At 43.9% G+C, this 25,232-nt stretch overlaps 1 protein-coding gene across 1 annotated transcript in view; it reads right to left on the reverse strand.

Moving 5' to 3' along the window:
* pcdh7a (protocadherin 7a) overlaps positions 1-25,232 on the reverse strand; it is a 44,812-nt gene that overhangs the window by 10,389 nt on the left and 9,191 nt on the right. The window contains exon 3 of the mRNA XM_073467360.1: positions 23,479-24,261. Within this exon, the coding sequence (XP_073323461.1) occupies positions 23,479-24,261 (783 nt within the window). The remainder of the gene's footprint in view (positions 1-23,478; positions 24,262-25,232) is intronic.

Raw genomic sequence — 25,232 nt, forward strand, 5'->3', positions numbered from 1 at the left:
TCGACTCAGAGAGTTATGGATTTGATTTTTAAAGAAATAAATACTCGTCAGTCTTTGAAAAAGCCAGAAGGTCGTTTAACAACACTTACAGCTGTTCTGAATCTCTTTGGAGAATCCTCAAAGACTCTTCTCACCATCTGGTGGAAAAATTATTCCATATTTTGCACATTAATTTTTAACCCTTTACCGAACATGCACCTCTTCTTCCTAATTAAAACAAAGATGATGGCTGAAAACGACATATCTGCTCTCTTAATTTTTATGTGGACCAAAATTAAACCATTTATTATCAGTTATGTTCAGTTCATATATGGAAGGGGCTCTACGTAACAATTTGTAGCAATTTACATGTATTAATCACTTTTTATTGGCCATATGTGACTGTGCACGCTCTCTGTGAGGCTGAGTTAAATGCTAACACCAACATGCTACCGTGCTCAAAAGCATGAATGTCTGAACAAAATGTAATAACAATCCACCGAAAAGTTAGACAAGATAAATCAAATTATTTCACTTAATTTCAACCTCATGGTGGCATCAGAGGGAAAAATGGAGGATAAACAAAGTCAGTGGGATTGATCCTCTAGGGACCATGAATGTCTGCTTAACTTGAATATAAATGCAATATTAAGAAGGACAAACAAGGGCTAGGGTTACTTAATACATGTAGAAAATGTGGGAATTGATGGACTGACAAGCAGTGAGTTACTACTATTGGAGGCCTGGTGCTTGATGAAAAGTGAGGTTGTAATCAAAGTGATTACAATGCCTCCTGAGGTGCACACAGATGTCTGAACCAAATTGAATGATAATCCATCAAGACGTTGTCAAGAGATTTCACAGAACTTCAACGTTACGGTGGCATCAGAAGGGAGAAAATGGGGGATCACCAAAGTCAGTAGAATTCATCCTTTGGGGACCACACATGTCTGCTTAACTCTGTGACTAGAGTGTAAATGCAGCACATAAGAGGGACAGGCGGTGGCTAGGGTTATTGTATGAATGCTGAAAGCGTGGGACATGATGGACAGACAAGCAGTGAGTTAGTACCACTGGAGGGACCTGGTGCAGGTTGCTCTGTGTGTGTGTCCTATTACAGAATTCATCTGTTCAGCCATGAGTCCATCTAATTCAATTTCCCTCTAACCCTCTTTCTGGCCAGAGCTGCCCCCTTTCATTCCTTCATCCTGATAATTTTATTTTCTATTTCTCCCCTCTATCCTTCCTTCTTTTGGCACGATCCTGCAGTCAACTCTGCTTTTCACAGCTGTAACTCTCCCTCCTTTCTCTGTTCCTCCCTCACACTTTGTTCACCCCCCTCCCTCCTCCTCCATCCCTTCTTCTCTTGCCAGTCAGCTTTATGATGTGGCGATCGATGATGTGTCCTTGACCTCGTTATGAGTCCCTCTCGTCTTCCCCACAGCAGGCTTTATTGACCCATAACTCCTCTACACTCCCTAACCCCCTTTTTCCCCCTCTTTTTCTCTCATCCTCCATCTTCTATATTTCTAAGTCTTTTGCTCATTGACAAACCTCTTTTCTTTTGCCAAATCCCATTTTTTGGCACCTTTTAGTCATTAAATTCTACTAAGTGTACACTCTATACACTCTGCCTCTGTCCCTCTGGCTTCTTATCATTGTTGTCTCACATTTTCTTTTTACAAATTAGGCTTTATACGCCTTCACTTCTACTCAATATGGTCTTGTTAAAGCATCTCCATCTCCTTTTCTCGAACATTAAATTTATCTTTTTATTTCCTACTTTCCTGCCTGCCTCACCAGCTTCTACCTGTCTCTAAAGAACACTCTCTGTGCTCCAGCACACCCTTGATGTTTTCCAACCTGACTCACAAAGCATGTTTTTATGTGTGTGTACGTGTGCGTGCATGCTTTCTATTATTGAGCAAATGCAGTAAAGACTGATCACGACATATCCCTAATATCTAACGAACGTCGACGCACATTCGTGCAAGCACAGACGCACACTCACACTTTTGAACACAGTCATACAGATGAATTGGCCATGGTCCAGTGTGGCCCATGAATTCATGGCTGATGGAATATTAATTGAGTTTGACGGAGGACATAAAAAACCTTCCCCTTAATCTGACACGGGCCATTACAGTTCAATACTGACATGGGAGCTTCACTCATCTGCACGGCCCGGTGAGTGTGTTTGAGTGGGTGTGTATGTGTATGTGTGTGCATTTACAGTAAGTACAAGCATATTAGTATCTTGATACAGTACGGGAGTTATTGTGGAGTTATTTCTGGCAGATCTATGTGAATCAAACAGAAGCATGATGGGTCTGAACTTGGAGAAAACTTAACCATCTGAATCAGAAGGAAGTGTAGAGAAAAAAAGTCCTAATATAGCTTTCATTTCAGGGCAAACGCATGTTGTGGCGCACGTGTGTGCGTGCATATGCTCCTGCGTATGAGGGAGACTTTGCACGTTTATGTTTGTGTTTTACTGCTGTGTGAGACTTTCAAAGCCTCCAAGATGTGTTATGTCAGCCTGTGAGAATACACGTGTGTGTGTGTGTCTGTGTGCGTTTGAAGTGTGAGGAGGTGCATGTGTGTGTGCATGCACAGGTTGGCTCAGTCATCAAGGTAATTAGTGTGTAAACCTCCTTGCTGTCGGTTCAAAGAGAATTAACGAGCTCTAGTTAATTAACAGTCTCCCTCTCTTCTCGTTACATGTGTCTGCATATTCAACACATGTGTGTTTGCGTGTGGATGTGCAACATCTGCACATCTGACTGTGCATGTGTGAGCACATTTGGACGGGTTTTTTTTTGTTTGTGCCTCTGCCCCCGCTACACTCTGGTCTGCATAATGAATCGACAGGATACGCCTTATGCATAAACCAAAACTACAAATATGGATGTAGGACTAGAGCCACACTTCCCTTTGGCTCTCTGCTCAGTCTCATTTATGTTTGACAGCAACTAGGTACAGGGGGGAGAGCCACAGTGTAATGCCTGATTCTATTATTCATTAGTTTGTGACATATACCTCCTATTGTTTAGTCCCTCTTTTGTACATTACAAGTGATTTGGTTGCAGCAATGCTTGGATCGGAGGTCAGACTCCCACTGCGGGCACACGTTTGTTCATCCATACACTAAAATCTGCGTCACGTTGCACGCAAGCAGAGTCAGGATGTCATGCATAATCCATAACTGTGTAAATGTGTATCCCACTTTAGATATACCACAACATATATGTTACAGTCCACATTCAGCATAGTAAATAAAGAGCAAATAAACTGATAATAATGAATGTTTGCACCAAAATGAATGGAGTTTTAAAGGGTAACGCCACCAATTTTCCACATTGAAGACTACTGCATATGAAAAAATGTAGTATAAAGTCTTTTATGGCTCCGGAGGAAGCTACATGTAATCTGACCTCCAGTGATGTCACTCAGTGGCTAAGTTGCATTGTGGGTAATGTAGGCACCAGGTTTTGAAAAGTAGTCCACTGGTCTAGCATTTCACTCCTATAACACTGTTGGACTCATTATGGAAAGCTTAAAAACAAATGATCAAAATCAACAAAGCAGAACCAGAGCTATCACCCTTTTTTATTCTTTTTTCAATATCTGCCCGCTACATTACCCACAATGCAACAACAGTACTCCCCAAGACCTGTAAACACACTTTAATGTGTAAAATTGGTGGACTAACGCTGAAACCAACATTTTGTTTATAATCAATAACCACTGATAGTGAGGGGATGTAGCTAAATTAGCAAATAAAAGCTGTTCAATAATTACATTTGAACTAAACAGCTATTAGATTTCAACTTTATAAAAAATATGTGTTTATTCTTGCTGGCTCGCTGTTGTTTATTTAAACTGCAACAGACTCCGGTGGGAAGAATTTTAGTTTTAATGAAAGATTGTATTTTGTCATAATTCACAAATGTTCATCAGCCACGATGCTGAGTCTGACTGCATGTTTGCCAGCACCACAAGTGATGGATTATGCTTTCTTCTTTCTTTACCCAACGTCCCACCCGTACTTTCCTCCATGTTGCTGCATGTTTGCATTTCTCACTGTGCTCAAAAAAAAAAAAGAAAAAAAGAAAGAGAAGCAACTGGAGGTAGAAAATATATTTTCTTTCCCCTGATGGTCTTGTGTTGAGGCAGGCAGAAGTTGGGCAGTTTTATGAGCCGAATGTCAATCAAGCAGACACCTGACATCCCATTTGTAATCGCTCCCTCCAGACACCTGAAATTTTCCTAACGTTGACTGAGGGGTGTAGCTTTGCATGTTAATATCCCTGCCAGTTGTCCTTCACATGATTTCAGCCAGTGAACACGTGATATTTCATGCCAGGTGTCAATATATTTAAATGTGATTATCTAAGTAAGTGGTTAATAAGTGGCTTAGCAGCATGACCTATTGATTGGTTAGAACCACCGTGGCATCAAAACATTAAATTTGGTTTAATTAAATCATTTGTTTACATAAAACATAATTTAATAAGTGGATAAATGTTCAAAGAATATGTTGCCTTCAGGAAACTGACTCATCAACATATCTGATATTCAATGCAAGATCAATAGTCTAACATCCCCATCATCAAATTATGTCACCTCATCCTGTTTCGCATCCTGTGATAGCTTATTTACTACCTAAAAATAATTGAGCTGATAATATGTCAGCCTTCTGCACGTTACAGCTATAACTGGGCACAATATGTAAGGTGATATTGCACTATGCTAACACACCGCACAGTGAAAACTAATATGCTTCTGTTGACACCACATGGGCATAGTCCAGACTTCATATCTGGAATGCTGATCAGTCAAAATGACCTTTGCTTCTGCTCTCTTGTTTTGACTCCGTTTAGAAATCATGTTGTGCTAATGCAGCCAGCATACGTTGGTGTGTGTGTGTGTGTGTGCGTGCACATGGAGCGAGTGTTGGAATTAATAAGTGAACTCAATAACTGCGGGTTTATTAAACTTCAGATATTATTGCAAAAATAATGAGTTTGCATTGAGTGTTTTCTTTCTTTTATAATTATTGAGCAGTTTGTGTGATTAAAGACACTTTATGTGGAGACACTACATGGATCAATTCACACTCTTGTCTTCAAATTGAAAGGTCTATGTGACTCTACTGATGACATGTTTAATTACTTGTATTTAAAGGGTAAACCAATTTTATTAATTAAAGTGTGTTTACAGGTCTTGATGAGTACTACTGCATATGAGAAAAAAGTAGTATAATAAAGCCTTTTGAGGCTCCAGAGGAAGCTGCATAATCTGATAAATTTCCTCCAGTGATGTCACTCAGTCACTATGTTGCATTGTGGGTAATGTAGCCACCAGGTTTTTAAACTTAGTCACTGAGTGACATCACTGGAGTCACAAGGCTTTGTGCATATATGACAAAAGTAGTATTGTCTCCCACCACTTTAATTGTGTTAGATAACCATATACACCCCAGATGTCTTGTTTTATCTTTTAAGCAGAAATTGCTTTATAAGCACCTTAAGTGTGAACTTCAGTGGTGACAAAATCACATGAATATCTTGTTTCTTGGGTGTTTTTATTTAATCTACAACACTTTTTTTTTATCACTTTTCTTCTGTGTTTTATCACAGTGCCAACAGGGCCAATTAACAAAACTTAACTAAACCAAACTTTGAGTCAACTGGTCAGATTTCTCTCTTCTCTGGATACATTTGCTCACAAATCTCAGAAAACGTTTACTTGGAAGTCTTTTGAAACCTTGTGCTGTGGACCGTTAAGTTATGCATCAAAGGCGGCGAGGAGCAGAAACAGTGAGTTATGCTGACAGAAAGCATCTCGCACGGGCTCTGTGAACAGGACAGATGTGTTAACAATTCATTTGACGATGATATATTTACACTGGTTATTTAAATATAGAACTGATCTAAAAACTGTATCCGAGACCTTGTGCCGCACCAGTGAGTGACGTGTGCTGTGTTGGAATGCAGTTTCCTGAGGCTATGCTGGATAGAGCAGACGTCCTGTTTACACGGCGTACTCATTAGGGTCAAGCAGACAGGTAGAGACAAGTGTCTGGAGACCAAGTGGGAGAGCTACGACGACAGATGATGAATAAAACAACTGATGAATGGGCAAATGAGCGAAAAAAGAAAGAGAAAGAAAGGACCCAAAGTGCTGTTAATCAGCGTGTGTGGCAGGGTGAGATGTTGAAAGAGACAGGCTTGCACAACATGACCACAGACTGTCTGAAGTCAAAATGAAGAGACAAAGAATGCTGCTTAGGGGAGAGACGGTGGACTGTCGTGGTATTTGCAGAATGCAGAAAATGGTTTGGAGCAGGTTGAAACTCAGCTCAGGGAGGAATGAAGCAATATGAGCTGCGTTTCTTCAGAATTCTGACTCGCACATGTTGTTACCAAAACACACACTTACTCACACAGCTTCCATGCAGATACCGTAAATCCACACATTAGGCACACCTGCGTGCTAACACTCACACTTGCAGGTGCGCACATACACACTCGCACACATTTATAACTATGCAGCGAGTATGTTGCAGTGGGACCACCTCTGCAGTAAGAGCAATCCTCCCTTCTCCATGCTTCCCCTGTTTTTTTTCCCTCCCATATTTCTCTGCACCCTCTCACCCTCCGTTCACTCTCCCTTCTCTCATTTCCCCCTTCTCTTCTTTCCCCTTTCATCCCTCTTATTCTGCAGACCCCCTCCACCCCCTTCTCTTTCCTCTGTCTCTCCCTCTCCTCTCTCTCTCTCTCTCTCTCTCTCCGTTGCTCCCCTCTAGAAGCAGGTGATGTAGAAGGGTGCTCAGCAGTATCTGACTATCAGGCCTGACTCTGTGAGAGGAATGATAATCACTGTGCTGCACTGCAGAGAGAGAAAGAAGAGAGGGAGCGAGGGAGAGACGGGGAGAGAGGAGAGGGAGGGAAAGGGGGCATGAGGTAGAGGGAAAGGGGGGCAAGTGCGGCAGTAGAGAGAAGAGGGGGCACAGTAAAATGGGGAGGGTGAGAGGAGGAGGAGGGCCAGAGAGTGGGACAAAGAGAGAGAGAGAGGTAGACAAAGAGGAGAGTAAAGAGAAAAGAAAGAAAGAAAGTAGGAAAGAAAGAAAGAAAGAAAGAAAGGATTACAGAAATTGAGCACTGCTTTAGTAACATATACCTCCTCTGTGTCATGCTCCCTATTTCCCCTCACACAAACACCTTCCTCAACTCCCCCCAATCGGTCCCCTCCTGCATACACACTCATTCACACACACACCTCCGACAACACCACCCCTACTACCACAATAGCTTGTAGTACAGCAGCCCCGCGGTACGAGGGAGAGCCTTAGCCTTGTGTCTGAGCACCAGAGAACATTAACTGCAGCAGCGAGGTCATCTGATCGGCACTATGCGGTCCCTCTCTCTCTCTCTCCACTCCTCTTCACACTGCTGCAGTCTGCTGCCGGCCCCCCTGTGGCCACCGGTGGTACTACCGGCCACGTTGTCTCCCGGCACGCCTGTCCCGATAAACAGTTTTTCCAACTCACAATGTATGTATGTAATTTGCGGCAGCTCGCTGACCATAAATCACTTCCTCTTACTGGGAGCAATTAAAGCCAAACCCTGCGGCCGCTGCTCATTATCCATGCCCTAACTAGTTACTGTAAGTGCGTGGGTGTGTGCATTTTCTTTGTAGGTACATTGTGTGTGTGTGTATTTGCGTGTAAGAGAGAGAAAGAGAGAGGGAAAGAGAGCGCGCTTCTCCGCATGCGGGTCTACTGCATCGCTATCCACCACAGCTTTGTTACCATCAAGCTGTCCACTCTGGCATTGAGCTTTCTCCCTTCTCCCTGTCTCCATCTGGACTCTCCACCCTGCAGATACACATTGAAAATCACTGACTCTATTCACAGCATCAGCCCTTTGAAATGTTTATCCTTTTGTGCAGCCGTGGCTGTCTATAGGGGGGGAACAACAAAAACAGAAACAAAAGCTCATAGAGTGAGACGTAAAGCATGGCTTACCGGACAAATGCCCCATGATTCAGATTAGCTCCTTTGTTGGTGTGTTTGTGCCTCTGTGTGTGTGTGCCTGTGTGTGTGTGTGTGTGTGTGTGTGTGTGCTCATCGCTTTCCAAAGCTAGTCTCTAAAACAGTCATCTCTTATAATATCCATGACAGGAGTCATTGTTAAGAAAGATGCAAACAGGATGGTGGCGTACAACCGGCCTTCTGTGTGCGCGCGTGAGTAAGACAGACCATACATATGTATGCCTGCTATTTAGATGGCATTTACTGCCCATTCTGCGTGTATGTGTGTATGTGAGGACCATTAGACTAATAGTATGCGTGTTAGGAACAGGCTTTTCCCACCCACTGCTATTGTCCATTAAGGGTGACCAGAGGAGAGTGAACAATAGCGTCACTGTGGGGGCCAGTGCATGAAAGAGTAAAAGTGAGGATGAGGCTGAAGATACGTAGTCTGACACACAAGGCCGGCGCACACACACTCACACACACAGAAACACAACCTCCCTGTTGAGAGTGATTAGGAGTGCTGCTGTGAACAATAGACAGAGTCAATAAAGGACCTAAGAGACATCCGGATACAAGAGCAAGGTCTCTATCCCTCCACCACCCCACCCACCTCCACCTCCACCTCCACCTCCACCTCCGCTTCCTCCCTCGTATTTTCCCCTCTCCTGCATCCTGCACACTTTCTCCTTCTCTGTTTTTTTTCCTCTCCACAACAACAACAACTACTGCTCTTTCGCCTCCTTTCTCCAAACTATTTTATTCATCATATCTGACTCCGGCCTGCTCTATATCTCTCTCATTTTCTTGTTTTCTCCCCCCCCCCCGACACCTCCCTCTCGCCTATATTCCGACTCCTTTGTGGCGCTCCTGTCTTTTGTGAAATGGGCGGACGGGATGAGCTGACAGAGGCTGACACGGTGGAACGCCACGGCAAACTGAAATCCATCCTGTCAGTTTAGAATCAGTGTCACTCATTTTACAAGGTTAAAGATAGCTTTGCCTAATGTGCTGTCAGACACAAACAAACACGTACGCCACATAGGCCTCGCCAAACGTACACGATCACAAGCTCTGAGACACGCTGGCAGCGCACACACACATGAATGGCATTTACTCATCCACCTACATACGAATATGACCTGAAATTGTAATACATCATATCTGTGTGTGAGTATTGGATATTTCTAAATGTGTGTGTGTGTGTGTGTGTGTGAACCCCATCCCAGCCCTAGCGCCCCTGTGACAGACACAGTGTCACAGAAATGTCTTGGGGCGCCTCGCCCAGCGTCCTGACAATAGTCTCAGTGTGTGTGAGTGACTCGGGGACACAGAGGGGGCGTTATACTGGGCAGACGACACGCACGCACACACACACACATTAAAGAGGCAAGACAGTGCGCTCTTTCTCTCCCTCTGCGCTGTTTCTCATTCCCTCTCTCCCTGACGCAGAGAGACTCAATCATTCTCACACTCTGTCTCCTTTGACGCAGAGGAAAAACATAAAACAACCGCTCCCTCCCTCCCTCCCTCCCTCCCTCTTTCTCTCTTTTTCTGTATGTATGTGTGTGCTTGTGAGTGTGTGTGTGCGTGCGTGTGTGTGTGTGCGTGTGCCAACGCAAGACTGTATAATTAATATGGCTTTCATTTTCTTTGAGCTATGAAGTATGCTTTTGGTATGCAAACAGACTTCTTGCATGTGAGCGTGCGTATGCGTTTGTGCGACTGTGTGTGTATGTGTATGTGTGTGTGTGCGTGCGTGCGCGCTGTTCGATACACCAGAGACCGAGTGCAGAGTCGGGCCATTGAGCGGAAGGAGAAGGAAGGAGGAGAGTTAATGAGAAAGCGCAGGAGACTCCAACCCATTCCCATCGATAACCTCACACCACACTTCAAGCATATACGTACGCTGGCTCCAGTTTTGAAATCCCCTTTGAAAATTATGGTTCAGCATTAGGGTTAAGAAATGACTTCAGTGGAGTCATATCCAGCAGAGTTTCAGAGAGCTGAGCCTTTGCTGAGGAGCCGGCCTGATTATTATGCGACTCCTGGCATTAAAAAAAATGTTTAAAAATGCAAATTGCTCCACAGCTACTGCAGTGAAATGGTAAAGCTGCAGCTACAAACATAATGTTTGCTGCATACTAAAACTACAGGTATACACTGCACTAATTAGTTATAATGGGGAAGTGTATATCTTCTTGCTACTATATTAATGTATGTCTACTTTAGATGATAGCGCAGCCTTATAGTGGGTCATTTGGGGGATAGAAATTAAAGAAAGTAACCATGTTTATAATCTTTGAAACTTACTTTTCTTTCTTTGAGTTCAGAAGAGTGGAGATACATTTATTTAAAGGTTTTCAGCACCGTAAATGTTATTCATTCTTTTTGTTGTTGATTTATCTGCAGATTAATTGAGCAATGATTTGGCACTGTGTACGCAGTTTTAGAGACAAAATTCCAACTCAGAATTTTATTATATACAATATTAATGAGGTTATAATACAAACTCAGAAATATTTATTTTTCCATAACTTAATAAACAAGCTGTTCTCAGAGGAAAATAAGGTCCCCAGAACACTGTTTGAAACTAAAAAGGTGGCAGGGTCCGCCAAATATAAACAAAGTAAAACAGTATGAAACTGTGTTGTCCTTTTAGGTCAGTTTGTTTATTCAGTTTATTCAGTCATGAAAACAAAGAGAGTTTGTTTATTTATTTATTTTAGGCATAAAATTCTCTTCTGATTACAATTATTCCCCAAAACTACATATTGCACATTTAAAGTATAAGAAAAGAGTTAAAAGTGTCGGCCAAGATTTAAGGATCAAGATAGAAAACTGCTTGTTTTATCCAACCCACAAGAAAATCAGTTTATTATCATAGAAGAGAGAAAATTGGAAAATATTCGCATTTCTCAAACTACACCCGCTGAATTTTGGCCATGTCACTTAAAAGCATTTGACTGATTGCTGCTAATAGTGTTTCTCTTAATAATCTTTTCAGCTGCTCATGCAAAGACCCACTCTGCTGTGTAAACAGTTTATCTCCAAGTGTTGATTCTGCATTAACTATAAGACAAACAGTCTTAACAGGCCTTGAGACTGTATTTCGGTGATTTTAAAACTAAAAAAATGAAAAATTTGAGAATTATTTAACTTCTCTATCCTCCACTGTATCTGATCATCAATCTTTAATACGTTTAGTTTGTCCACGTCAGCAACAAGACCTCTAATGCGTATCGTATTTTCTAATGTGTATTATATTAACTGTGTGCAACGAAGGGCTCAAATTTTGTATCATGCACAATCTAAGTGCAAGTGCACTAGCTAATGTCTACACAAGTTAGGATATGCTGTCTGTAAATTGGTTTTCCTCAAGACTCACATTCTACATAAAGCCCCATATGGGAGTAGGGAATGAATTATTAAACCATTTATAATGATCACGCCATGTGAGAGTAACACCGCTTTGTAAAAGTCACGCACATGAAAAAAAACACCAGCGACTTTGATATTCAATTAGCAGTTTAGTCAATAATTTTAAATTCAGCGTTTGATCACCGTTGGAACTACACTGCCGCTGCTGCTTTGTGGTTGCGATCTACTTAAAATGTGGCCAACAGCACGCTTGACTTCTGCCTTTTAGTAAATTCAGTAAAAAAAAAAAAAAAAAAAAAGAGGGAAAAAAAGAAAAAAAAACACGGAGAGCATGTTGGGAGTGAAATCGTCGATTCAACATTTTTTTGATGGAAGGCTCCCTGCAACGGCTCTGCTGGATTTAAAAGGGCCGTCGTCAGCAAAGGCCGGCATTAAGAAACACTCTCACACATCTAATTCTAATCAAAGCCTGCTCTTTTTAACAGCCGTGAAAGCTTTCATGTTAACACGACACCGCGACCAAAGCTTTATTCACGCTTTTAAAAAGGGACTGACCGGTCAATGAGCACGTGTGTGTGCCTGCACCTGACATATCTGTGTCAACACACTCTATCCTTGCTTCTCATCTTACCGGTGACACTGTGTGTGACTCCCCCAGCCATGCATGAATTGTCAGTGATCCCCGCTTACACTGTGTGTTTGTGTATGTGTGTGCATGCATACGCAGAGGGATGTGGATATTTTCCGAGCCATCTCAGGTTGTTGGCTCAGATGCAAGCATTCTCTTATCCAGCCAATTAAGGTTTGCCATTTCATCCCCATGGAAACCTGTTTGGGGCTCTAATTGGCAGATAGATTTGCATGACTTTGATTACACATTTTTTTTGTGTGTGTGCTTAAGTTTATGTGTGTCTTTGGATCTGAGTGCTGTTGAGTAAGACTGTGTTGTTTTTGTTGATTTCATTTGCCCGTTCTTTTTCCTCAAACGCTTCCTAGTTGCCGCCTTCATAATATCTCTGTATTTGTGAAACAGGAGAACAGAGTCTCTTAAATAATGCATGTCTGGCTTGTACCTGTGCAGTGTTGACCCATTAAGAACCAGCTTTACTGTAATGCCTTGCAATTGTTGTGCTGTATTAGGAGCAAGTCATTGATTCAAAGTGCAGAGCAGTTCATTGAATTCAGTTTGTTTTGTATTGGGAGTGTGCTTATGTAGACGGGTAAAAAGAAAAAATCACGTTATCTTACGTTTTATGGATGACGATGGCTGTTATTCATTTGTAATGTCAACAGGAGAGAGTTAAAAGGAGCGTGGTGTGAGTGTGTGATTACGTAGTCCGTGTGAGTGCCTCTGTGTGTCAAACAGGTCAAACTGTTTGAATGCACTGGGGGGATTTCTCTCTAAAGGCTCGGCTGGTTTGTTCTTGTAGCCCAGCTTGACCTGAACGTGTGTATGTGTGTGTGTGTGTGTGTGTGCATGTATAGGTGGCTGTCCCTTATCTGGTCTATTTCTGACATGAAGAAGCAAGCGGGGCTGAACAAGGATCAAAACACACACACACATACATGCACACATATATTGCGAAAGGCTTGGGTCAATGGTATAATATGGAGCATCGCTGCAGGCAGAGGCCTGCCCACTCAGATTTATGTAACTTCTTCGATAGGGCAGGTAGAAACCTCTCTCTCAGTCTCACACAAACACACACACAAACTGACACACACTCACTCCAAAATAGCCTGAAGAGTCTGAGCTGGCTTTACTCTCAGAGTGAGGCTCCCTCCCTCCCGTCCTCTTCCCCTCTCCTGTCTTCTCCTAACCCCAGACCCATATACCTCATTTCTATCTTTTTCATCCCATCTCCTTCTTCTCTACACTCTCTCTATCAGCTTTCCCCCCCCAGGCGATACCTAAGAACACATTCTCATTTTGCAGCTCCACATCTCCCCCTACCACTCTCTGAAGCTTCGCCTTTTCTCTCCCCGTCGCCTTATTTTTCTTCATCTCCCAGCCCAACTCTCATAAACCCCATCCCCTCCTCCTCCCCCGCCACCCCCGTCCTCCCCTATTTTTTTTCTGAGCCATGGGTGCTGACCAGGAATTTCTTTTCTCCTCTTCCACTCATTCTATGTCTCTCCCCCTTTCTCTTCCTCTATCTCCATCTTGATCTTCCGATTTATCTATCTTCCACCAACAATCCTAAAACAGATGGCTACACTTAGCCCGGGGCGAAAACATTGGCTTTGGACTACAGCGCTACCAGGCCCAGTCTTTCACACTCACGCAAGATCTAATAAGCTGATATCCGGCGAGAAATGTGCCCCGATTCGCCGGTAGCCAAAATGCATAAACCATATTGCACAAGTGCAGATATTCACACCTTAGGCTCATTCCTTGGTAGCATGCTTAATTGTATCCAATCAGAAAAAAATGAAAAGCAAAGATTAAAGCTGAATCTAACTACAGCCGAAAAAGGAGGCAGATGAAAAAGATGGAGCAGAGGAAAATGGAGAGGGTTGTTAAGAGCCATTTGTAAAATTTAAAGAAACTATTAAGTGTTATTAAAGAAAAGTTTGGAACCATTAAAAAACACGTTGTGAAAAGATGGATCCAGATGGAGAGTGATGAAAAGAGATGAAACCACTTAGGGAGAACAGAGAGATCAATCAGAGGGAAGACAGACGGAGGAGAATGTGGGCGTGAGTGGGTGTGTGTGTGGCTGGCGGGCGGGCGGGGGTGGGGGTCCAGACAGACATTGGGGATGGAGGGTTGGAAAGAGACATATTTTTTATTGGATGAGTTACAGAGCACTGAGTTCAGAGGCAGACAGTGCAGGCGACAAGTCGGTGGAATAGTCAATAATTCTGAATGGTGTGCTTGAAGACAGAGTTCTGTTCTTGTTATCTTAGTTTTATAAGTTTGGGTTAAGTGTAACACGACCGTGACGTCACCCTTTGCTGTGGGATACCATTTTGAAGTCTTGAATTTGGCATTACGGCTGTCGCCGTGTTGGTTTTTGGAAGCCAGAAGTGACCATATGTGGATGAAAGGCTGGAGCTGGGGAGGATATCCTGATGAGATATCACTGAGAATTCAAGGACTCACCGTGGTAGCGACTCAAAAAGTAGCCACGCCCTAAAGCATATTTTTATTGTCTATTTTACTCTAAACGGGACCATTATTTACACAATGAACATCATGCTTGAGACCATAAACTCATTAGGAAACTGTTTACTGAGGTAATTAATCAAGTTAGATGTGGGGTCATTTACTCATAAGCTTACATAGAATCACACTTCATTTTGAAACCAGTGGAGTTGCCCCCTGCTGGCCATTAGAAAGAATGCAGATTTAAGGCACTTGGCTGTATTATTTGTATTTTTCAGACCTGGAAGCAGACAACTGATTGTGCCTGAAAACTCTGCTTTGCAAGTCTCAATATTCAGGTCTGTGCTTGTGTCCTTAATTTTTCAAGTCTGAACATTCTGTTTCTTCCTGTATACTCATTTCAAAATATGTGCATTCAGTTCTGTGGCTTCGAGATTCATTTCACAACATGTGAATTGAATAAATCATGTCCAGGTGTCTATCTGCACCTCCACAGACATCTGACAGGTTCAGTAGGCGGTGAGGTTTGGTGAGAGTGGAGGACATTTATCAGTTCATTTGGAGCTGCTACATCATCAAAGCAATTTGCTAACTAAGTCGGCCAACCATGTGGCATGGAGACATCTGTCGTTGGCTACCAGATCCTGGATAGGTATTCAAGCAATGATCTCACATAACCAGCTAAAAGAAATGATCATTCTTTAAAAAACACCCTATACATGTGGCATATTAATCTGTATAAACCCTACAACAGCGGGAATTAAGGCTTCAGTTTGCTTTAAAATCAAGTTATTTTTGTAACTTTCGAAACAGACAATCACTGTGTGCTTTATATGGTGATATAGTAAAGTAAGGGTTTGAACTTCTTTGTCAAGCACTAATCTGCACGGCTATCTCTGACTTCTTGTGTTTATTACTCAGATTCATTATATAGATTCATGAAAAGTTCAGGGAGTGTGATGCAGCAAGATATAAATAATTTGGCCTCAAGCAGTGGTCGAATGAAACGTCGTGAGATCAAGCTTGAAGCCAGCAGCAAACATTAAGTTTACAGACAGAAACTTCAATGCTAAAAGTTGAAAAAGCCCTGAAGCACAAACATGACAATTTTTCAGATCAGAGTTTACAGCAACAAACATAAACGTACAAGCCTATAAAACTGCAAATGTCGAGTACAAAACTTTAACTCTAACAAAAAGAAGCAAATCTTATTATGTCAGTCCACTTGATATAATAAAAGTCACTCATATTGCCCACTTCGCTGATACAGGCAACATCCACTAGCAAAGGTAAACAAATTTAAATCACTGCAGCTCACTTCAGTTTTTATTGAGTTTGAATTGACTCAGTCTGACTCGATTCCATACAATTTGAATTATGCAATTGAGCTGAGTTGGGCTCAGTCCAATTCAGTTCAATTCAAAATCCATTCAAGTCAATTTAATTCAGCTCAACTCAATACCACTTAATGCACTGAAGATTCTTTTGTGTAGGTGGATAAAACCAGTCAAAGGGCTACTAAGCTGTCTTGAATCCCTGTCTAGTGCGAGAAAGAGCGCTTTTGTTTAGCAATATTGGGTAAAATTGCTCAACCCACAGACAGCCATTAAGGTAATGCTGTAAGGCAGATGGGCTGAATGCAGAGCTGCTCAATACAGAGCAGAGTCTACACGAAGCAAATAAAAGGAAGCATCTCTGCGAGGGGCTTGCTATGTAGGTCTTTGTGTGTGTTCGAGTGTGTGTGCCTGTGTGTCAGGGAGTTAAGAGAGTGTGTTTGTAAGGCTCCACGGATGTGTGTGATTCTAGGAGACAGAGTGTGCCCGGGCCTGTGCATGTGATTCGATCCAGAGGGAATGGAAGGAGAAACTGATGTAAGAGCTGGAAAACTTTCCTCTCCGCTCGTGTGTCATCATATTCTTATCAGTCTGCTCGTGGTTGAAAAGTGTATATGCATAAGGATCTGGGAGGGTGTGTAATTATGTGCTATTATGTACACACAAGAGTGTGTTTCAGTGGGCCTGTCTGCGTGTGTTAAAATCACACGTCTGACAGTGTCTGCTGCGTGCGTCCCTGCCTCAGCTTGTCCGCATCTGTGTGTGTGTGTGTGTGTGTGTGTGTGTGTGTGTGCGTGTTTGTGTGGGAATGACATTCCCACATTCCTGCCATTTCACAGAGAGCTTGAAACAAAAGCTGAAGGGAGGAGTTGTTAACACAGTAACATTATCAGCTGAACAGCCTGTCTGTATTATCTCGCGCGGTAAACAGCCAAGACAGACAGGGGACTTCCAATCACATTTCAGCTCTGGGTGACCTTGATGTGCGAGGAAACAGACAATTTCTCTCCCTCTGCCTCCCGCAATCTCACTCCCTCTGATTCCTCCCTCGCTTTGTCTTTCTTTTCTTTGTCCTGCTGTCTCGAGCTCACACACATGGAAACACACACAGGCACACACTCACATCTTTGCGAGGACGCTCCGTCTGACTTTCATTCCTTGACTCCTGAAACTAACCACAACTCTCACCACTACATGCCTCCTCTTGCCTTTACCTTGACAGAAACATTACTTTGGAGGTTTCATCTTCATCCAACTGAGGGCGTTTGGACTCAAGCCTCGTCTACTTTGGCTGCATAGTGAGAGCAGCGTGTCAGCACAGCAACAGAAGCCGCAGTCCTCTGACACTTTCTACACTGGATGCATTCAGATGCAGCACTGCTCTGCGATAGCAAAGGTTTGTGGCAGCTTTCACAGCCTAGTACACAATCAGTGAAAAAACAGATGATAGATAGATAGATAGATGTGAAATGGCTGCTTCGAGAAGCTGCTAAAATGTGTCCGGTATAGATCGGGTGTTCAGGTGCTCTAACATCGACCGTATCAAGTGCAGCTCAAATGTAATCTGGTGAAGACCAGTTTCCACCAGATTTTGTGACAACGTGACCAAAGCTCCATACCTACGTCACAGGATCATTGCTAATCTATCTCCATGACAACTGAGCAAAGTCGATCCACCGAGGAAAAGTGGACTTTGAGTGAAGTTTTTGAAGTTTGTACATTCGGCTTGTTTAGTCTAGGCTGCTATGAACTCCAACACACTACACAGCTCCTGAGGGGATCGACATATAAAACGCAGTTCATTCAGTGATTCACGAGAATTTGCCAAATTAAAAAGATTAAAGGTGCACTATGAGGCTTGGGGAAAGAAATTTTAATCAGAAGGGAAAAATATAATTTTAAAAGCAGCATTATGTAACTTTTTCACCTTAAAATAAGAGCTTCTAAATCATATTGATGGTAAAGTGTCTTGTAACAGGGTGAATGGTGTCTCTGCCACAGCTGTCACGTGTTTCTGCACTATGTAACTTCAGTGAGAGGGTAGGATCACAGCGTTACATACATTTACTTCAACATACGTTGAAGAGTTTTCAACTCTTAACATTGTGATGACGTTATGAGTTTTGTTTGTAGTTAGCACCTACATTACGTCTGACAAATTGTTACATTTCAAAACAATTAGCATTTTTTAAACTTGTATTTCATATCCGTCCAAGAAAACGATGTCATATGCGATCAAATTAACTAGTGGACAATCTTCCCTCGCTCTGCACCTCCTGTGTACATGCTCTGCAGAGAAACAGAGAGAGAGAGAGAGAGAGAGAGACGGTCTCTGGTATTACATCTCTCCTCTAAGCGTGATTGTGATGCAACCTTTTCTATTTAATGTAGGCAAGCCTGCACGCGCACCCTGTTGTTGCAATGACATTCGGTTCCGCGTTGGGTTCAATCGTTTTGATATTATACATAATTAACACCAAGCTTTCTCCACACACGCCTCACCTGCTGTTGTGAAAACGGAATCTGGGGTTCGAAAATTGCCAACGCGAGGGGTGTTTCTTGGGCGACTTTATAAAACATACTGTTATTTAAGAAAGTCAACAGAGCAGACGCATACTGCGAAGGAAAAAAACACAGCTTCGTGGACAGAATACATTTTGTTTCCTTTTACTGCAGTGGGTCCTCAAAGCGCTGCAGGGTGACAGGTCGACTAAACCGTCAAAAGAAAGAACAGTCAGTCAAACAACCCGATATATATGTTATATATATTCTTTTCTTTTTCTTTTTGTTATACACAAAACAGCCTAGAACAAAAAGCACCGGTGTTTTCTGTTTGTGTTTCTTTGGACCAGTGGACCTGAACTGCAGGTGCGAAATGAGCTTTAAACACGGCACATTTGTAAGGAATCCATATGATCCTGGTCAAGCGGAAAATCAATGTTTACAGGGTGAGCATGTGTTCCACCTCCACAACCTCAGCATGTAACACAAACACACATCTGCCTCCATTTTCCAGTTGCGTTTGAACCTTTCTCCATCTCCTCTCATCATCTACACCTCTCCCTCTCCCTCTCTCTCTTCTTTCTGTCCGGCTCATGTTCTCTCCCCGATGCCCACTGACTCTCACCTCCTCCCCGTCCCCTCCCCTCGCTCTTTGTCTCCAGGTCAGTAGATCAGTTTTCAGTCTGGCTCGTTGGGTGATCCCCACTTTGGTTACCTCGTCCTTCTCACCTCTCGCTTACCCCCACCTACTCACCCCGTGAGCATATGGCCGGCTGCGGAGCCTGAACTCGCGGTGGCTTTAATAAATACATCAGTGCGTTGGTATCATCATGACAGGGGTCACGGGTCGGTTACAGTGAGTGTGACCAAGAGGGAGGGGGAGCGTGTGTGTGTGTGTGTGTGTTTGTTTCTGGTTGATGCCTTCACCCCTATGACCCTATTGCATGCTGCGTGTTATCACAGGAGGAGTATGTGTGGATGCGCTCATGTGGCGTGCCTGAGCGCATGGAGGGCTGAGTGTGAGTCTATGACAGACGCTCATCATATTTAATCCTGGAAGGATTTCGTTGAAATGAAAAGCTGCTTTTCAATTTTATAATCCAGTAGACCTAATCTCCCTGCCAGCGCCCGTCCATACAGTCCAATTAGATGGACAAGACAGGCCGGATGAGTCCAATTCACCGCTAACTGATCTCCGTAGCCTGTCCTTGCTGTGTCAAAATACTGTGGCACCCCGTGACGTGACAGTCAAGCGCTGACCTTCACCAAGTGTTGTGAAACTGTGCAATGCACAAAAAAAAACTGCGTCGTCAACCCACCTCTTTCTACCGCAGTCTTGGCCTTGTAAACGGCACATTGATTAGACTTCGGATATGTGTGTGCGCGTGTGTGTGTGTTGATGTGGGTGTGTGTCTGGTTCGATTCAGCCTTTGTGGCACCGCGCTCTCACCCGCCCCCACACACGCTGGGCCCAGAGAGAAAAAGTGCTCACTACAGTAAAAGAAGAAGTCGCACTAGTGAAAACGCTGAGTCGCTTGATTCTCAGAGGTCACTGTGGTGCATGGAAGAAGCAAAGGTAGCAGTGGCTGGGGTGTTTAGATTTATAGCCCCGCATATGGCAGAAAAAGTGTGAGAGCGACAGAGTGGAACAAAGGGTGAGAGTCAAAAGGAAGAAGTGGGGAGAAGCGAACTGCGATGCACTGAGATGAAAAGAAAAGTTAAAACCAAAGAAAACGGAAACCTCAATGTTTAAGTGAGTTCAGACAACCACTGTGACCTTTGTTGCGGCTGACTGAGGACAGCAGACAGGAAACACACTTTTTGTGGTGGAGTGTGTGTTACGTGTTTGCGGTCGTGGTTAGAGGGTAGAACGAGGCCACTTTGCCCATATTGACTGCAGTGCCATGTGACTGCTGTGATCATTAATGTGTCCTGATGCCAACGGGTATCCTGATGACCCACATCTCAGCAGTCCACTCTCACTCTCTGGCTGCCACCCAAACCGGACCTCGCTCTCTCTCTCTCTCTCTCTCTCCTCCCCAGTCTCTCTCACTCACTCACTCACTCTCTCTCTCTGCCTCACCCTACTTGGAAGCACGTACTCCAACCTGACCTTCCCCTTTGCACTTTCTCCATCCGCATTAGGGCTTGGTATCCAACCTCAATACCAACAGAAACGTGTCTGTGGTAGAGTTTCAAACACTACCAGAAGTTGTTTGGTTATCTGGTCAGATTTGTCGACTTGTTTACTCATTTTTTCTTGAATATTTACTCCTTTAATCCCAATTCTGCCTATTTAAGATTTATTCTTGATTCATTTATTCTTCTGCTGATAATTATTATAACTTTCGGCCTGATTCACTTTAGGTACTGAACAGGGCTGCAACTAACTGTCAATTAATCTTTTGATTATTTTCTTGATCAATCAATCCGTTCTCTAAAATGTCAGAAAATGTTGAAAAATGTTGAACAGTGTTTCCAAAAGGCCAAGATGATGTCTTCAAATGTCTTGTTTTGTCCACAACCCAAAGACACCCAGTTTACTGTCACAGGACAGTAAAGAAACCAGAATTTGCTCATGTTAAAAAAGTTTTGAATTCTTATGTATTTATTCGAATACAGCTACGTTTAGAAAACAACTGAAAAAACTGCGCTCTGTCCGACCACAGCCAATTAGCCTTCCAAACTGGGAGTGCCTCCTGAATTAGAAACGCCTTATATTACTCTGTTACTGCTGAAAAGTAATATATAATACTGTAACGCGTTGCTTTTGTAGCGTGCTACCCAAAAAATGTCTGTAAGTGAGACAAAAAGTTTCTATAGAGGAACAAAGTAATGGATCTAAGAGTGTGTGATTTTGTTATGTGTAACGAACCTCAGGGTTAACATTGATTTAAAAAGATTTCAGATGGTACCAACCCCTTATCAATATGCCAAACACACATAAACTCTTATCCCCTTCTCCCTTTCCGCCCCTTATTTTCACCTCTTTCTTTTAATTGGCTCACACTGCCTTTTCCCTTGCACATATCTTTTCCTCTCTTTCTCTCTTCCCCTTCAGCTAACCTCTACCTCTCAATCCTCCTCTCCACTCCTCTCCCGCTCACTTTTGTATTTATTCAAGCCCATTGATATGGATATCCTTCCTCTTCCCTCTCCTCAGTGAACAATTTAGATTTAAAAAAGATCCAACAGCGCTGGACTGGGCTGTTTTACCATCTTGTTGCCTCTTTGATGCAATCTTGCTCTTCATCCATGACGCCCAGTTTTCATTACTTTTTTCATTCGTTTTTTTTTTCTATTTGGAGCACCCTAGTTGGTCTGCTGATGTGCTGACTTCAGATGAACAGTTTTTTAGAGTTTTCACTGACCCAGTAAAGTAGCTTTGAAATTCAAAGCCCCCCCTCCCCCGAACATCTAGTTTACTCCATCTTCCTCTCCTCCTAACCTCCTATAATTCTCTCCCACTCCTGGTCTAATGCTATTCCAAATTCTGTCAGCGTCCCAGTTCCTACATTTGGCACATAGTCGCCACCTATTACTCCCAGAGTCTATCTCTCACTTGCACTCACATATAAAATGCATATGCCTTCATGAAATAAGCAGTCCCTCAAGCACAGTGACAGGCACCCACCAACACAAACCTGCTCACGTCGCCAAACTGTTCGAGTTAACAAATTCTGACACGTACGGGAACGCAGTCACACTCGAGTGCCCAAAGTCTTAAACGCACACACACACACACAGACACAGACACAGAGATGTGTATGAAACCACTGACTGTAGGATATTTTGGGGGTGGGCTGGGGTGGGGCGGGGGCACACTCCACTGCAGCAGAGGAGTTAATTACCCCCCTACGATCAATAATTCATTACGCTGTCAGTTTGTGTGTCGGCGCGTCTCCGTATATGTGCTGGCATGTTTTGAGTACACGTAAGCATGAACACCAAACTCTCCCAGTAAGCATTTTCTTTCCCTGGGAACGGCAGATTAAGAGGATTGACTCCGTAATGGATTAACCTCTGGAGTGTGTGCGCCTATGGGGATGTGTGCGTGTTGTGGCGCGTGTGCGTGCTGAGCGGGATCAGAGAGCCCACGTATGAATTGATTAGCCTAAGAAGCTCCTCTCCTTCCCTTTTAATGACCACATCAGCACTTTTCCGCCACGGGGAGGATAAATGTTGAGCTGTCCGTCAAGGAAATGAGACGCCGCCCCTTAAAGAGGGGTTAGCTGTCACTCAAACATCACTCTTGGGAGCACTCCCCGTGGACTAAGGAGACCCTGCTGTGTCAGTGTGTCCACAATGATAGATGGAGCCTGTGTGTGTGTGCTCTGTTAGCGTGTATGTGCGTGGGTAGAGGGGTGAGTGACCGTCTCTATGCAGGATTTGTCTGTCAGCATGACTTTAGCTTTTAACAGCAACTTCCTGAGCCAACAAGCCAGTGCATCCATTAACTACACGACTGATATTGTTTATGGAATATACATATATGCTAAATGGAAGAAAGATAACAGCTTGACAAGAGAGAACAGAAACGCCAAATGACCAATTACCCTGCTGGAAGCAACTACTCGCCCACTCCCTCTGTATCTTAACTCCAGCCGAACTCCTCAGGGGTTTATACACATGGTCTCCCTCTGACACACACACACACACGCAGTCATCCATGTATACACAAATGCACGTCCACATATTGTTCGGCTACGGTCGGAGGTTGACTCATGTCCCCTGCATTAGATCTTGCTAAACAGAGGGCTGATGTCTGACATGGAGCACACACACACTGTGACAGCAGGGTACCGTCACACTGCTCACAGGCTTAGGATGCTGACACAGACACACAGGCGTGTGCGCACACACTGACAGCTATTTTGTGGGGATAAAAAGGTGTTTAGACGTTAGCGACGGGGTGTACGGTGCAGTATGTCAGCACATGGGTGAATAAGTAGAGATGAAGCCAAAGGGGGAGGAGGAGAAGACAGATATCTGGAGCCAGGGAGCGGACAAATAGTCGGAAAAAGGCTGACTGAGATTTTTACGATAGATTCAAATAAAGAGGGGACAGAGCAAAGCAAAACCGAGGAACCGCAGACAATATGTCATCCCAGTCCCTTCCCCCAGGCTCCTACCTGTTTGCTGTACTTGTTCCCAGTCTGGCAGCCGTACTCTGAGCACTGGTCAGATCCTAGGGACATGGCATCTGCATTGCCACTGCCCCCACTGCTGCTGCTGCTGGAGCCGGCACTCCCCACGCAGCCCCCGCTGCCCACGAAGGTGTTGGAGGGAGGCAGGTCCTGGACTGCCTGGTGCTTCTTGCCCTCAGCTGGGGGGGAGTGGGGCTGCAGATTCACTGCGGGGAGAGGGGAGCTGGATTTGTAGTGCCTGGCCAGATCTGGGCTTGACTGGTGTCTCCTGCCACCGCTCATACGTGGGCTGCCAGGGTCACCGTCCACAACACAGTAGCGGGCCGCCAGGCGCTCACTCGCGCTGCTCAAATCCTCCTCATCGTCGTCATTGGCGTGGCGGCGCAACCCGTTGACTGTGACGATGCCGCTGTAGAGTGACCTGTCAGACTTCCCTCCTCCGGCAACCACACTGCCGCCACTTCCATTGCGTTTGTCCCGTCGAGGTTTGCGTCCGCGGTCTGATCCCCTCCCACGGCCGGCCTGTGGTTGAGCCCCCGGAGGACTGAAGAAGTCTTCCTCCGGCTCCTTCTTCCCGGCCTCGTAGCCATTCTTGCCCTGAGCACCACACTGCCGAGCTGTGACTACGAGGAGGATGACCAGTATGACTGCTGCAGCTCCCGCCAGGACACCGATGGCAACACTGAGCCGCTGTTTCCCCAATGCACGCTCGCTGTCTGGATCCCCTGCGATATCCAGAGACAGGGGAGCCATCAAGCTTCGGGCCACCTGGAGTGAGAAGGACAGTGAAGAAGAGAATAAGGGAGAAAACGCAAAAGGAAGAGAGTACCCATCAATGACAGAAAAGTCCAAAACAGAGACTGTAAAAGATGACAGTGGGTGTGAGCCACAGAGAAACATCAAACAGCATCTTCAACTTAATTAAACTCATGACTGCGTTTTAGTGGGGGAGCTTCTCCATTATTCCCAGACACATAGAGTGTCGCTAAATATATAATTGCTCTTGCTTCCCAGTTGCAGCATTTTAAGTTGTGCCTGTAATTCTCCACTTGTGATCTCGCATCATCTGCACTGGTACAGGAAATGCCTGGGATTATACCGTTTAAAGCTGATTAAAAGAATAAAAGGAAACTTTAGACATTGAGGTCAGGGACAGTTAGGGGAGGAAAAGCTGGAGAAACAGTCAATAAATGTGCAATAAATGCTAAGAGACATGCTATGACTACACCCCCAGAACACAAACACTTCTACTGTCTCATCAATGAACAATGTCTCTATTGTAAATGATAGCGTAGGAGTGGATTTGTTCAGGATTTGCTATCACAATTTTCTTTCTTTTTTTTGTGCACTGACAATTGGATGGACAGACGGATAGAGGGTTACGGTAAATATGTGTGCTTTATGGAATCATTTTTAGAGCCATTTTCTGTTTGCCTATTCATGTTCTGTGTGTTGTTCTATTAAGCATAATAGTTTTTCATTGATGCAGTCAAATCCATGCAAATCCGTTCTGATCAACATATATTACACTTATTCTGTATTTTGGTTTGAGATAGAGGAGACAAATAGCAACCATTTTCCACTGTGAACACTTCTACAGGGCTGAGGGCACACACAAACCCACGCACGCACACACACTCACACACACACACACACACACACACACATTCGAACACGCGCTCTGAGCTTGTAGACTAATAAAAGGATCATTACAAGAAAGTGGGTTATGCTGAAACACA

The sequence above is a fragment of the Pagrus major genome, chromosome 1 (genome assembly GCF_040436345.1).
Source record: "Pagrus major chromosome 1, Pma_NU_1.0".
In the NCBI taxonomy this organism is placed as follows: Eukaryota; Metazoa; Chordata; class Actinopteri; order Spariformes; family Sparidae; genus Pagrus; species Pagrus major.